This window comes from Acipenser ruthenus, unplaced genomic scaffold (assembly GCF_902713425.1).
Source record: "Acipenser ruthenus unplaced genomic scaffold, fAciRut3.2 maternal haplotype, whole genome shotgun sequence".
In the NCBI taxonomy this organism is placed as follows: Eukaryota; Metazoa; Chordata; class Actinopteri; order Acipenseriformes; family Acipenseridae; genus Acipenser; species Acipenser ruthenus.
Window position 1 is genome coordinate 37399 of NW_026708330.1, and position 15323 is coordinate 52721.

A 15323-nucleotide genomic window follows, 5' to 3' on the forward strand; every position below is an offset into this window, starting at 1 on the left:
TGCCTTTGAATTCTTTATTAAAACATATTAAGTCTTAACAAACAAAAACGGATCCTGACATTAGGACACACATTCAGCTGAATACATCTTTAAAAGCATATAAAAAAAACAACCCTGAAACCAATCAGTTAAACCCCACGCATCACTATAATGCTGTTCTTTTAATAAGTGCTCAATTCCCTTGCGTTTTGATTCACCTCCTCAGATACATGTAAATGTTCAAAACTTTGCTAGTGGAAGCCAACTGAAAACACAAAAAGCACCAAACAACGCAAAAGCCCCAACCGGTAAACACTTAATGCTGCCAGGCTGCATTGAAAACAGTGGGCTTGTCAAAAGAATCAAGTATGAAAACTTACATTATTTTCCTTTTTTTGCCACTTGCTGTATATAGTTTTGTAGAATTAACTAGTTTACTCCTTTGGAAATAAAAAGGTGGTAAATTAAAACGCATCACTTTTTTGGTGTCACATCATTTATTTGAACATCTAAGGCTGTGGATAAACTGTGAGCTATTCAGATAGCAGTGCCACTCCGACAGCAGCATGCTGTGATTTCAAGATGTGGCTCTTCTTCAGACAGCAGGAGACGGTGCATCAGGATCGGGATCGTTGTTGCCTGGTGGGGGGTGAATCGGGAGGATATCCAGCTCATCAACCTGTGGGGTGGGGTGCATCACCACCAGCTGGTCCTGGGGAATGTCCGCTGCAGCCGCGGCTAAATTAGTGATGGATTTGCTCTTCACACACTGGAAATCCACATGCCGACTCTTCCCTTCCTCCTTTTCCCAAGACATTCTGATGAAGGGTCTCTGGACATAATTATAAATCACCTCTGGGCGGCCACCTGGCCTCTTTTTCACTTTTTCTTTGTATGTGGGGTAACCTGCATATGGAAAATAGATGGTTACATGAATCATTACTCATTTTCCTAAATTGCACATACCTGTATTAAACCTCCACTGTTATCTAGAAGGAATGCCAGTCGCAATAATACTAATTTTATACTAATAAATGAAATACAGTATTGTAGAAGACAGCAAGGTATAACTTAATAAATGAATGACACAGAGCTAGCTCTGAACCCAAAGACTGAAAAGCTCAAGAAAATGGCAATACTGTTCACTCTCCCTCCCGAACAAGTGACTTTACATATTACTGCTCTCAGTTGTGTAAATGATTCCAGAATAGTAAATGTTCCCTTTCTGTTGCATAATTTTGTACCAAAATATGGCTCATCTTCTCCCATCCAGGAGCATACCAACTATCTCTGCAAACAGGCAGAGTAACAGCATAAACCCCCAAGTGGCATCTCCTAATTAAAAATGTTAATCCGAATGAATCTAGTTACTCAGTCTGCATAAATCATTAGACTTTCTTGCAAACTAAATTATTGAATGGATGAAAACCTTAGAATTGCTTCCAGTGTGTGTCAGCAGCACCATATATTCTCGTCTACACCTGCAAACTATCCGACTATCTCAGTTATATTACTAATGTTACCTTCAATGCCTAATCGGATTTTCTTCAGGCCTCGTTCCTTCAGAACAGATTTGGCAACATCTCTATTTTCTATATATTTGAAGAACCGATACAACTTTGTGCTGTAAATTACTGGAAAAAAAAACAAAAAAAAAAACAGAATTTATTATTTTGAACATACATTTTTTATGCTTATTTTATTTTCCTTTACTTAACAAATCATGATATCTGCATGTTTACTGATAGTTGGTAATGGTAAAAAATAAAATAAAATATGCACCCTTATTTTCTGAAAAGTGCTTACATGAACAAAAAAAGCTTCAAGGCAGAATGTAAGAAAATGTATAAAAACTGCTTGATGTTATTTAAAATAGATTCAGTGCCACTTTTGAGGCAAGTATATCAATTCATCACGTCTTACTCTGTGAATACTCTTCTCCCATCTGTGGAGGATATTCTTCATCCCAGTCGACAACATCATCATCTGTCAGCACTACAATATGGCACTCTCTCTCCCCACTCTGGGCACTGGCTACCATCAGCGGCAGGATCATCTCCTCCAGATAAAACTCAAACTGCCTACGTGCTCCATCGTTGGAGAGCTCATGCATTAGTGCACCTACAAGAGATTAATGTCAGTACTAGACAGCCTGTTTCTAAGAATAATAGAATAAGCTGGAAAAGTTTTTACTAATTAAATTGTTTTTGCTAATAATGTTGTCTATTTAATTTTGTATATTAGACAGTAGCTACATATGTTAAAACTGAAAACGTACTTTCAGTATCTATGCAAATTACTGAAAAATGTCCAAACACAATCTTTAGAGTGTTTCAGACTATGCATTAGTCATACAATTTTTACTTTCAGTTTTCAGAAAAAGTATAAATGCTTCCTTCCAACAGCAACACAGTTAGTAAAGGCGCATTGTGCTGTTTAGACTCAATGGTGTTCTGATCTTCCTCATAATATATCTTTCTTCTGAAGTGAATTATAAAAGCCATACTTACTCAGGTCCCTGCACTTAATAGTACTATAGTCGAAGGAGATGCAGAGATAGTCACACGCCTCCCTCAGCTCTGGAATAGAGATTCCATCAGGGCAGCGGATTATCCCAGATTTATAATAATCCTGCCAGTTAAAGATAGAAACAAACATGCGGCCATTACCGAAGCATTTCTCATAGTCCTTTACTTAAAAGCAAATGGCAGTAGCACCAATTATAATTTTTCCCTTGGAGAGCAGGTATCTGTTTAGTCTGAAAGAAATGGTTCAACCAAGAAAGAGTCCTGCAGAAGAATCCAGTTTAGTTGCAAAGCAATGTGTTTAATAAGTAAGAAATACATGTCTCCTCTGATATCATGAATTGTTAAACCTCTGTAAAAATCTCTAAGTACCATGAAGATGCATGGATTACAGTCTAATGTTAGAGATTCTAGGTCTTTACTGGCACTACAGTTGATAAAAATGCAGCCAGATGGATTGATTGTTTTTTAAACTTTATTATTAATCTTCAGAAAATGGTTCTAAGCAGCGCAACATTCACCACCCACTGAATTACTGGGAGTAGTGAACTGAATTACATGGGGCACTTCGCTGCTCTGGGTATGTTCTAATACCTATTTCAATGTCAAATATATTGGACACTGAGCAGCAATAACATTTTCTTTTACCATCTGTAACCATGCTTACCAGAATAGCTCTAAACACAGTGGAGCCGATTCCCTCTGCCACCTCATACTCTCCCTTTTCATTAGGACGCGTGAAATTATGTTCCCTGCCAGATCCAAACATTCTGCCAAAAAGTGAATAAAAAAATATTTTTATTATTAACAATGTACACTACCATCAGATTATATATAGATGTGGTAGAGAAGAATGATGATGATGAAACACACAGCCATATACCCCTATTTTATGATACACTTATATACATTATATAATCTCAGTAATGTCCTTATCTCTAGATCTATGCAAAAACATACACTATGTGACAGACTAACAGTCAGTGTGACAGACAGACTGCGCCACTACCCCCAAGCGATATTCTCTAGATTCAAGAAAAAAACTCAAAAGTGTGACATAGGGAATTTAAAACCATGGACTTCAGTGTTTCTCCAAATTTTAAACAAGTACAGCTTAACATTTTTAGTCCAATGAAAAAAATTTAAAATAACAGATTTTCCGATATGTACCTTCCCAGCATAGTGTTAGGCTGTGCGGTGAAGATGGCAGGATCTACTACAAATCTAGTGTTGTCCACAATGAGTGTTACTCGTTCTGAGGTTCTCATGTTCCTTGTGCCTTCCTTTGCATTTTCATACACAAACACCATCTCCCCAACACCAACAGCCTTACAGTTCCCCTCTGTGCTGGACAGACTGCTGTTTCTACTGCTGGTGACACCACTACCAGTGGAGCCATTAGGAGAGGCTTTCTGAGGACGGGGACTGGTGGGCCGAGATGAAGAGTTGTGCTCCCTTTCTCGATCTGAAATACAGAATCACTATGACAGGTCTGTGATGATAATTGAAGTCTGTGATATAATATTGTAAAATGTTCTTTGGTCCTGTTGCGATAATTATTTTCTGACTGAGGATCTGCTAAGCATTAACTTACTATGTTTTTTCAAGCTCTAAAAAAAAAAAAAGTCCAAAGTGTTCAAAATGAAACGGTATATATTATTTCTTCAATAATAAGAACGAGACGTTTAAATTGGTTGTTTCTGAGTAGCCTACAGAGCACTGCCCATTTAAACATAAAAACAAAAAAAAACACAGGAGTTGACAGGTTCGCTGAGCTTATACAAATCTCATTCGCTGACCTACATAGCTACATGTAAATGCCGTGTTCATAAACAACCAAACAATACAGACACTCGCATATTTGTATTTTCAGTGCATGGCATACTGCATTTAAAGGAAATAAAGCCAGTGCCTAACCAAATGTGTTTTTACATCCATTTCCAAGATTTCACAGACTTTCGTTCAAATTCACGATTATTGTGACCTCCATGACAAAATCGTATCCTTATTCATCGTAAATACCAAAATAAGAGTTTACTTTATTTAACATGGTTGCACCATAGTTTACTAACAATCATTTGAATCCCTTTTTCAGAGTTTGTAGCATGCAAAACAACAAGAAAAAATTGTACATACTATCCTATATTGAAAAAAAAAAAATCTTGTAGCACAGTAATATTAATATTAATAATAATATTAATAACATAATATACAATGTGTTTAAAACAGCAGTCGCTGTATTAAAATTAAAACTTCACCGGTTACACTTTCAGTGACATTAAAATACTCACAAGCTGATTGCATTTGTTCAGCAATTGATACCCATGCGTTCTCCTTTTGAATCTGGTCTTTATAATCAGCTCTATCGATTGCATATACACAGGGATAAACACTGAGCACCTTCTCGACAAACAACCAGTCATCCATTTTGGCGTTGTAATAACCATAGCGACGAGGTCAAAGTTCAGTTGATTTGAGCTGTCAGTGACTGCAGTTTGAGCAGGGCGATTACCTGGTAGAAAGTATAAACTGCACGGTGACATGACAGCGATGATCGCCAGTCGAGCGATGTTAAGTGTACAAAAACGTACCCGCCACTGTGGCATATAATTATGTGAAATTTACCCACCACAGACCAAATTAACCCGCGTTTGGCAGGTGGGCAGGTGTTAATTTCGAACCCTGTATATATTTCTTCATGGTCATGGTCGTGCTGAATCAGATAATTTAAAACTAGGATGTAGAACCTGTTCCCTCTGGATGATAGAGCTCACCACCTCCCGATTCAGTATCACACTGCATCACCTTCACTGTAGCACTGAGGCGCGAAAGGAGACAGATTTTAGACCTGCAGACTATAAATCAGGTAGTTGTGCTTTTGTCCTACAGATTCAAATATACATAACGTTTAGAGACAAAAAATATCTAGCTTTTTCTATTACAGTTGACTTATAGTATCTACAGAAATTAGAAATTACTGGTAATTGGTTCCAAAAGAAATAGCTTTCAACATAGATATCCTTTTTGCCCATGAAAAACTATTTTGGACTTCAGATACTAGTTTTTATTCAAAGCACCTACCACCGTGGTGTTGCCTAGTAGGGGAGGTGACGTTCCTTATGCACGGGGTCAACTGGCTCTCTCCCCTTTCGTGTGAAGAGTCCCGGGATCGGTCACTTGACCTCCGACGATCTCTTGATCTGTCATATCCTCCACTAGCGCCATGCAGACTCATCTTCGAGAGATCAGATTCTAGCTTTGATGCACGGGATGGGCCACTGCAAATATTAAAAGAGAAATTGAGTCATAAAGCATTGCAAATGCTCTTCAAGTCAGGAGTAGGGCTGTCAGTTAAGCCTCAAAATAGCAATCGATTAATTGGGCACACAAAATATAATCGTTCGAAAAAATATTGACGATTGTACCGCCCACATACATTTTCGCTCCATTCCTCTTCCTCTGATGTGATTATTTTAATATCATTGCTGTTAAGTAAAAGCTTGTGCACAACAATTGAATGTGAGGGGTAATTACGCCTTGGTAGCATAAAAAAAAAAACACAACAACATTCGCAACAAGCCTAAAGCAAGTTTAACATACTACAGGGTGTTACTAAAATAATTATTCCAAGCAGATTACATTATTTTGGAATATAATCTGTATAAACTAGACATGAGTTTATGAAAACCATATTTTTTAGTCAGTGACAGCTGCAGCATCACGCATTGCATCTTGTTAATACTGTACCACCTAACCTTCACCATCTGTGAAACACACAATGTGGAAGTCCCTGCCTAAAACATTATCATCATCATCATCATCATCATAATAATAATAACAACAACAACAATAACATTACAAATAAATTGACTTACTTTCCACAACATGCATACGTCAGGCAAGGTCAAACTGATTCGTTACTCTAACATTGCATTTAACATCATTGATAGTTAATTTATTTATTAATTTTTTAACGTTATTGAATATTGTTAAATATTCATTATATAACAGTTCATTTTGAAACTCCAAAGTGCAAACTATATACAGCCAATTTTCTTCAATGTGCACAATTTATTTACAGGCTGTTTGTCGTCCTGCTCTGGATCCAAGGCGGCTTACAAAGCATTTTCAAAACTGATTCGCTGGTAGGACGGAACCAGCAAATCAGATGCTGGTTAACACGAGCAGGTAAAGAAGAGAATGCCCACTGCTTGTCTGGCAGAAATACTGTAAATAGCAAAGCAGGGCGTTCGCTGCAGTTTCGTTGATAAACTTAAATAATGTTATTAACTATGCGTGTTACAAAAATGTAATTGGATCAATTATACAGTATTTATAAATCGATGTATATAATGAGGAATGGAATTGATCGAAAAATCGATTTTCGATTTAATCATAGCAGCCCTAGTAGGAGTGATCTTCAGTTGATACAGCCCCACTATCTAGTGCACCAGTGTTTAGGAATTTTGTTAAAATTCATACAAAATCCATTAAGATCAAATTTGTCCAGATCTGTAGTTAAAACCACGTTGTACTGCCGTACTGCACTGAACATGTTTTGTGTCAATGAGCTAAAATTGAGTTTTAAACCATTACATATATTAGCCAGTCCTGAAAGCACAGGGGTTCACTATAGAATAAGAGACACTGCAGTTTTTCATTAACGAACAACCCCATCTTTAATAGCAGTATGTTAAGTGATTCAATCTGAAAGGGTAAGCTAGAATTATGTTACAGGGAATGTGCTGGTACTGCAGAACTAGCTTGAGCTGTAAAACACTTTCAGTTATTTTGCTGGTTCCATAACTTTGGCAGTTCCGCTGAAGTACGTTTTTTTACAATTTAATGCATCTTGGGGTTAAGAAAATCAGAGAAATGCACTGTATTTAATGCAGTGCACTGTCATTGATACCATGAAGGTACAAAGAAGGTGCTTATCGAAAGAATGAATGTAATACATTACTAGACTTTTACAACATAAATAACTGACTTGAATAGAAATGTACTTTACAGGTACTATGTGTATATGATCAGATAAATAACATAAATGTATCAGTTAAATGTAGAACAATGACTAACATTACATTATTTTAAATTAGTAGGTTCCAAGAAGTATTGAAGTGTAATGTTTTTGATCCCAGATTGAAATGTATTACATTGTTTTTTAGAGTGATGTTGTTTTTTATGATGTGAAATGACTACTGTCTGTTTCTGGTCATCTTGCCAGGTCACTCTTGAAAATGAGGCCTCGGTCCAAAGTGTACTCCAAATGCTAAAATTACAGCACACCCTTTTGCACAAGAAAGCCCACTGAATGAACAGATAGGAAAGGAAGATGTAAACACTTCAAACAAATGATCCTTATGAATTGTCAGACAGGATGCAATCCCTCTATGAAGCCAGGAGTAATTATGGCACTTTTTACCTCCTATTGGGTAAGTATCTTCCACCTCTCAGCAGGAAAAAACAAGCCGCCTACATACAATTCTACTCTGCTGTGACAAACAAGTAGAATTCTAGAACAAGTTGTTTTTGCTTCCAAGCCCCAGATTGGCAAGTTTGGTAACCTGAAAATGAAGCTTTATTCTTTACATAGTTGGAAAATAAAATGATCCATTTTTATAGACACTAAATTACTGGCTGACCCTGGGGGAGGAATTCACTTTGCCTGTTATAAAACTGGGTAAAGTAGTTCCAAATAATTAGATAGGATAGCTCTGCTAAGCTGCGATCATTATTTTGTCTTTGTGTTACGATAACATTGTAACATGCAGGTGAATTGTAACCACAAAGCAAATATCCTTTATATTATAGTTTGTACCCTTTATATTATAATTTGTAATACAGATATTCACATCTGATAGGTGCTGCATGCTCATGCACCTTCAGTAATCCTCCATCAGTAATCTACCCATTTCATGAGCTAAAAGTTCACCTGATAAGTACAGGTATCATTTACCCTTGCTAGGACAATTAGTGTTAAACATACCGTATTCCTTCAAATTTAAGATGTCCTCAAATTTAAGACGCAGCCCAAATTTCCCACCCTCAACGAGGGAAAAAAAAGATGTACTGACAAAGATGCTTTTACTCATATAATAAGCCTACGGAAGCCTACGCCTGTTTAAGAACGCAGCAGCACCAGTTCGGGGCTCCGTACCACGGCCATAGCTACACAGGCGGGCGCTGAGCGAAAGCTTGCTTTGTTTACATCGGAGAGGCGAGTGCCAGTCAGTCACGTTGCTGTTTGTGTACTCGGGCAGTCACACCTTTTGTTAGCAATTTTAATACACGCATCACTATACTGTACTCTAATTTAAGACACAGGCCGTTTTTGAGAAGAAAAAATTGCTTTAAAAACTGCGTCTTAAATTCGAAGGAATACAGCAACTTAAATACTGATATACAGCATTTAATGCTTTCCTAAATATCTAAATTCATCAGAAATTAAATAGATAGCACATTGTTACACATGCCGTTACATAAACATTAGTACAGAGGTTTACTTTTTATAGTTAGGCATTTAATACATTTTCTCTATTAAATATCAGCAGTGTGGAGTAGTGGTTAGGGCTCTGGACTCTTGACTGGAGGGTCGTGGGTTCAATCCCAGGTGGGGGACACTGCTGCTGTACCCTTGAGCAAGGTACTTCACCTAGATTGCTCCAGTAAAAACCCAATTGTATAAATGGGTAATTGTATGTAAACATAATGTGTAAAAATTAATGTAATTGTATGTAAAAAAAATATTGTGATATCTTGTAACAATTGTAAGTCGCCCTGGATAAGGGCGTCTGCTAAGAAATAAATAATAATAATAATAATAATAATAATAATAATAATAATAATAATAATAATAATAAATACAAATTCAAGTAGGTAAACAGGATCTGCCTACCTGCCTAAGTGACCCTAACTGCCCATTCCTCTATGCCTAAAAAGATGAAAAGTGCACAGTGTTCTTAATAAATTCTAAAAGCTGTCAATATATTATATATATATATATATATATATATATACACACACACATACATACACACACACACATATATATAGTATTATTTGTTCTTCTCTAAACTAACAAGCACTATGATGGCTTTAGTGTGGTTTCACTCTCCTGTTTATGTCAAACAATTTTAAACAGAGGTACACCAGAAATGACTGCTCTTTGCAATAAAATAAAAAATAAATCAGAAACATAATTACAACAAATGATTACTCACACCCTTATGACATCTATACTGCATTTACAGATCACAAAGCACATATATATATATATATATATAAAGAAAATGACTTTAGATTACAAATTGTGTTAAACATTCCCTGAAGCACAAGCAATTCCACTGTTAGAATACGTACCCGGCTGCCTTGCACTGCAGGTTAAAGACAAAGCAACATGAAATGAACTCAGGGATGAAAGCACAAAAGGCGTGCGCTACTCTGAACAAAGCAGCTTTGGAAGCCGTCTTAGCATCCTTGGGCATTACTTTCAAAGTTCATATTTGATATACTCCCATTATCGTCCTGGCATGTTCCTCAGGTTTAAACACCCCAAAGCATTCTGCAGCATTGCTAGAGCAGGCTAGAGAGCTATTTAATAGAAAAATCCTCCAAGAAGAAAAAAAAGTCATTCAGCTCAGGCAGCAGGAGGCTCATAGTATAAAGACAAATCATTTTAATCACAGGCATGGAGTGAGACGTGCGGAGTGCAGTGCTGCTGACGTCTTTCTGACCCCTCAGCCTCCTGCGAGCAGCGTTCATGCCTGCAATTACTACATCACCAAACAGCAGCAGCAGCTGTGTGATGCAAGAAGCACCAGCTTTAGAAAAAGGGATCCAAATGGAAAGACAAAAAGAGAAAGCAAGAATCTTTTCTGGAGGTCTGCCAGGGCCCGTCTGTGCAGCCACTCTTTTGGCTGTGAGTCTGCAGAAGCCTCTATCAAATCGTAATGAAATATTAAAGATGGCCGCCCACTCCTCCACCCATGCAGAAAATCAAGGTGGATTGAAATAGAACTCCTGCCACTTAAAAATCAGGACTGGCCCAGAGGAGGTTGAAAACTAAATGACTTTCAACACGGATGATCTGGGACTACAGAGTTCATGCAGGTTTTGTCAGCTTTTCAAACGGTGTCCTCTTGCAATATAATTACCTTGAATATCTTTAAATTGCAGAAGGATTTTTTTTTTTTTTTTAATGTAAAGAAAATTGTCAGGCTGTGTAAATTCTGGGAAGCAAATTTCCCCATATATTCCTGCAATAAGAATTATTTTAAAACCCTTTATTATTTCTACACTAAGCAAAAGAAAATACATCAATGACAAAAGAGAGGAATATGAATCACTCAGAATGTCTGTAACACTGGTAGTCCTGAAGGAAACTCGAAAACACAATACAATTCTATCATACAGCCTGGATTAAATGCAATAAAAGTTAACTGTACATAAACAAGTGTATCAGTGACATAAATCCCCTGCCACTACTGTACATACTAAACTAGAGATATCAGTATCATGACACAGACTATGACTTGCATCCTACCATGTGCACATGTAAAAATATAAAACTGACATGCAGGCAGTGGGACAGACAGTATGCCCCAACATTTTAAAACACTTTCAATATTTTGCGCTAATAATAAAAAGTTTAATCGCAATGTTCTCTAGAAATAAAAAAATATATATATGTATGACATACAGAGCAAATTTTTTCACCCACTTTTTTATCAACGTATTAATAATTAAACATGGCATTTGAATATAAATATAATGTTGATAGTTAAAATAAGTAAATTAATAAATATCACCACAGTTGTTTATGGTTTATTTTTATTAAAGCCAGTAGTTTTTTTAATAAGACTCTTGTTGCCGTTATAGTTAGTGAAGTACCTGAAGACACTTCAAAGCTGTCATAATGTTTCTAGACACCACCGGCTCATTGCTGGCATTAAAATAAGCAGGAAAACCTAAGAATTATATTACAACAGTTCAGAAAACGAATGTCCAGCACGGTTGAGAATGGTATTTACAGCCTTCCACTATTACTTCAGTCCACAAATTAAGGTGTTTTAAAAAGACCTGTTTATCTTATTGGTGACATTACAATAACAATAAAAAATATGAAACCGTTTGAAAAGTTGTGAGAGCAATCCTATGTACAGTATTCCACAAATAGCATTTTACTGGCATTACAATAACCAGGATAAAATATGAAACACTGATAAAAAGGTGTACTGTTGACTCGTTGCTCTACACAGGTTCATTGCTGCGTATCAACCGATTGCAATTTAAATAGTGCCCGTTTTAATGTAAACACATCATCAATCCTCCTAATTGTAATTGTTTCTTTGCTAATTCTGCCTTGTTGCTAACTATAACAAGAGGTGTGTCTCCGTCTCCGGACAGAAAAATATTTATCTTGGGGGGGGGGGGGGGGGGGGGGGGTGTAGACACGTTCAACTAAAAATGTAATTGGATATATAGCTCTACATGCCCTGAAGACTATTTTAGTAGTGTTGAAATCTAATTAAAAGACTACACAAACACCACAGCGCGTTACAGTCCTCTGTATAATCTAATATATATCTACAGTATGCACCTGTAAAAATGTAAGTGGGAGACACAGATATACAGACAGACTTTATAAATGTTTTTTATTTAGGCCAAAGTGGTGTGGTTTCAAACACTCAATCAATCGTTTATCTGTCTTTTTTTCCCATGCAACTCAGTAAAATTAAATTTAAATTGCTTTAAGCCATAGCTGTATGTTAAAGCACATAAAGAAACCGAGTATGTCTAAATTATTTGCACATTTTTCAGTACTTACTGTATATCTAATGATTGCTATTACTCTTGTTCTTAACAAGGATCTATATGATCAAATATATCAAGTGAAATGTATTTAAAGCTGGCAGGTGGACAAACATTACAGAACGTTCTGTACAGCAAGCACGATTTTGCCTACCACAGTCACATTGATCAATAATATTAAGTAGAAGCAAAAACTGATGAAAACTCTCAAAAACATCTTGCCTCTAAAAATCCCCAGACAACTACACTTACCTTTTGTTCTCACTAGTCCGACACAATAATGTAGTTGCATCACTTCAAACAAACACAATCTGTTACTTTTCAGAATCAGAGTGCAGCTCTACCAGCAATGCCTGACAGGCACACAACAAATAAGCAGTAACCTTTTACACTGGGCTAAAACACAGAGTTTTTATCAAGGCGTACTGCATGCAAACAGCAGCAGAGTTAAGTTAAACACCTTGAACAGACTCCATTCATCTGCTCACAAGACCAGTTTGACCCCAAGATAGGCCAAGAAGACATAAAGAACAAAGAGACAGACCATCGCAAAAGAACCATTAAAAAACAGGTAACCTGGCTGAAGACAAAGTGATTGCATTAGGGGCCCCCCAACAGGCCCCAGGGTGTCCTCGGCTCACCGTGCACTAGCAACCCCTGTAGACTGGCCAGGCGCCTGTGGGCTTGCCTGTATGCTGTCCAGAGCTGTGTTGTCCACCGATGCTGTAGCTCTGGGTTGGCTGCATTTTTTAAATGACATGGATGAAACAAGTCAAATGCCTAGAGCTCCCTATTAGACATTTCATATCTTCATAAACTTAGACATTTTCCACTTGATTATACAATTAATGATGCATAACATTACAGCACTCACTTGTTTTTGAATTTCAATTCAATGCATTCTTTGAGTAGCACGTAAATAAAAGCAAGCCATCAAACGATAGCTAAGAAATCCAACCTTGTATTGAGAATGACACAACAAATTTATACCATTCACCTTTCAAGCTTAAATTAACAGCATCCACTTCTGCACACTTTGTCCCAACCAATAGATAATATTACAGTGTGTCAGCTACTAACAACCTTTACCCAGAGCAGCCAGAAAGATACCTCTGGGGATGGATTCTGAGTAGAACAGAGAATATGGTATTACATGTTTGTGTTACAATCATGTTCTAGTAGCAAGGTTCCATAATTTCTGATCTAATTCCTTGTATTAATTAGCATTAATATTGAGCTCAGGCTGAAGGCTATTACAGCTATGAACAATGGAGGGAGATCTTTTCAGTTGTTTATTAAAGAAAAGGTCATTGCTGTTATCATATATTAATCTGTAAAACCATATAACAGCAGCAACTTTCTGGTTGGCAAATATCTGTACCTTGATGGGATTTTAGGAGTACAGAATATGGGACAAATGGGGACAAAAGGGGACAAAAATGGCCATGAAGCCTATTTTCTGCATTCTATACAAAGACAATAAAGTTTACTCAAGTGAAATGTTCCACTATGAAAATACTGCAGTGTACCTACAGACTAACAGTGTGTGCTTACAGTGTTGACAGTCATTTTAATATGATGCATTAGAACAGTCAGGAGTCAGATTTATTTTACTTTTTGTTCAACTGGTTTCTCCAGTTACATCCTAGCTGCAGACACACATTTTTGAGTTCCTAACTTACCTTGAATGCTTGTAGAGTTTGCGTGGTCTGCTCTGTGTTTTCCAATCCCAATTCTCTGGATCACTGGAGTTGCTGTCATAAGTATGTGACCGTCCTGCCATCACACAGAGTTCGGCACAGTGAATCCTCCTATCAGTCAGTACTCATAACCTGAGGAAAAAAAAGGTTGACATATCAATAATAATATTTAATAATTAAAATAATCACTAGGATTTAGAGACAGTATTTATAAGGCAACAGCAAAGCATGTTCTCCAGCATGGCCCATACTCATTTCAGAGACCATTCCTCAGCATTAGTAGATGTGCAATGTTGGACACATAAACACCTGCTAAGCAAGCATCTATTATCTGTTTTCAGCTCAGCTATCTTGCACATCATGACTGAAACTATAAGTGAGTCATTCCCCTTAGGACTTCATGTGATGACTGAGTTACATTTATAGCATTATAGTCTTTGAGTGTTAATCTTTAAACAAACAAAACAGTGAATGTTTATTTTTTTAGAAAATATTTAGTTGAGACGTAGCAACCTGTCATAAAATTCAAGAAGCATGTACGTTTTGGACCCAGATATTTAGGCTTACGCACTGTATATATCCATTCTCAGTTTAGCAATTCAATAACTAATTTAGGATTAGGTCCCTGGCGTCACATATTTTCAAATTAAACCACCGATGAGAGTATCTCAAGGGAGCCAAAGCAGACATAGGATACTAAATAGGCCGTTCTCAAGTGACATCGTTTATCAAATGTGAAAGATCCTCGCGGTGTTACTTCCTCTAAAATATGAACTGAAGTGATTAAAAGGTAGTAATTATATCATTTCATAATAATAATATTGTTAGATTTACTCGATGTGCACGCTCAAGTCGATAAGACTTTTTTGTTAAAAAGCTAAAACTTAAAACAACAACAACAACAACAAAATACATACAAAACATTACTAAGGCTTTAATCAAACATTAAATACACTATTAAATACATTAAATACACTATTCTAGCTTACTGTAGTAGTAATATTATTCGTACGAACAGTGCCAGTACACAACAGGTACGACAGCAGCTCAGTTGTAAACAACATTACAACATGACCTTACCAGTTCCGGATTAGAGTACAAAAGGCGTAACATGAATCGACATCCTAGGGTTTTGGTTTTTTATTTTATTATTTTAATGAAGCAATCCTGATTTATAAATAAACCCTAACAAATGCAATTCCCCTCTAATCTCCGTTCCAGTGACAACCCCAAACTACCTCAGGCCCGACGCTGCAACTGTCGCGAGAATTGATGGGAAATCTCGCGACACTTGCTACTGTGTTAC

General features: G+C 36.8%; 1 protein-coding gene across 4 annotated transcripts; it reads right to left on the reverse strand.

Annotated features, from left to right (window-relative positions):
• LOC117431953 (BTB/POZ domain-containing protein 10-like) lies at positions 1-15323 on the reverse strand. 4 transcript variants are annotated; one of them, XM_059020863.1, is made up of 10 exons: positions 15256-15323; positions 14000-14149; positions 12959-13057; positions 5586-5782; positions 3675-3969; positions 3172-3274; positions 2490-2610; positions 1903-2100; positions 1503-1613; positions 1-885 (listed from the first exon to the last, which is right to left on the reverse strand). In XM_059020863.1, the coding sequence occupies exons 2-10, from the start codon at positions 14098-14100 to the stop codon at positions 575-577; spliced, it is 1536 nt and encodes a 511-aa protein (XP_058876846.1). In that variant the 5' UTR covers positions 14101-14149; positions 15256-15323; the 3' UTR covers positions 1-574. The 4 variants fall into 4 exon arrangements, with proteins under 4 accessions (XP_058876846.1, XP_058876845.1, XP_033909153.1 ...); XM_059020862.1 differs by having other exon boundaries at positions 15098-15307; XM_034053262.3 differs by lacking the exon at positions 12959-13057 and having other exon boundaries at positions 15098-15304.

What these genes read in the sequence shown, in the direction of transcription:
- LOC117431953 (XM_059020863.1), bottom strand. Translation starts at nt 14,100, where the DNA reads ATGGCAGGACGGTCACATACTTATGACAGCAACTCCAGTGATCCAGAG. An exon ending in ACAGGGGTTGCTAGTGCACG is followed by an intron (nt 5,783 to 12,958) that starts GTGAGCCGAGGA and finishes TAATATTTGCAG; the next exon opens with TGGCCCATCCCGTGCATCAA. An exon ending in TACTAGGCAACACCACGGTG is followed by an intron (nt 3,970 to 5,585) that starts GTAGGTGCTTTG and finishes TCTGTATTTCAG; the next exon opens with ATCGAGAAAGGGAGCACAAC.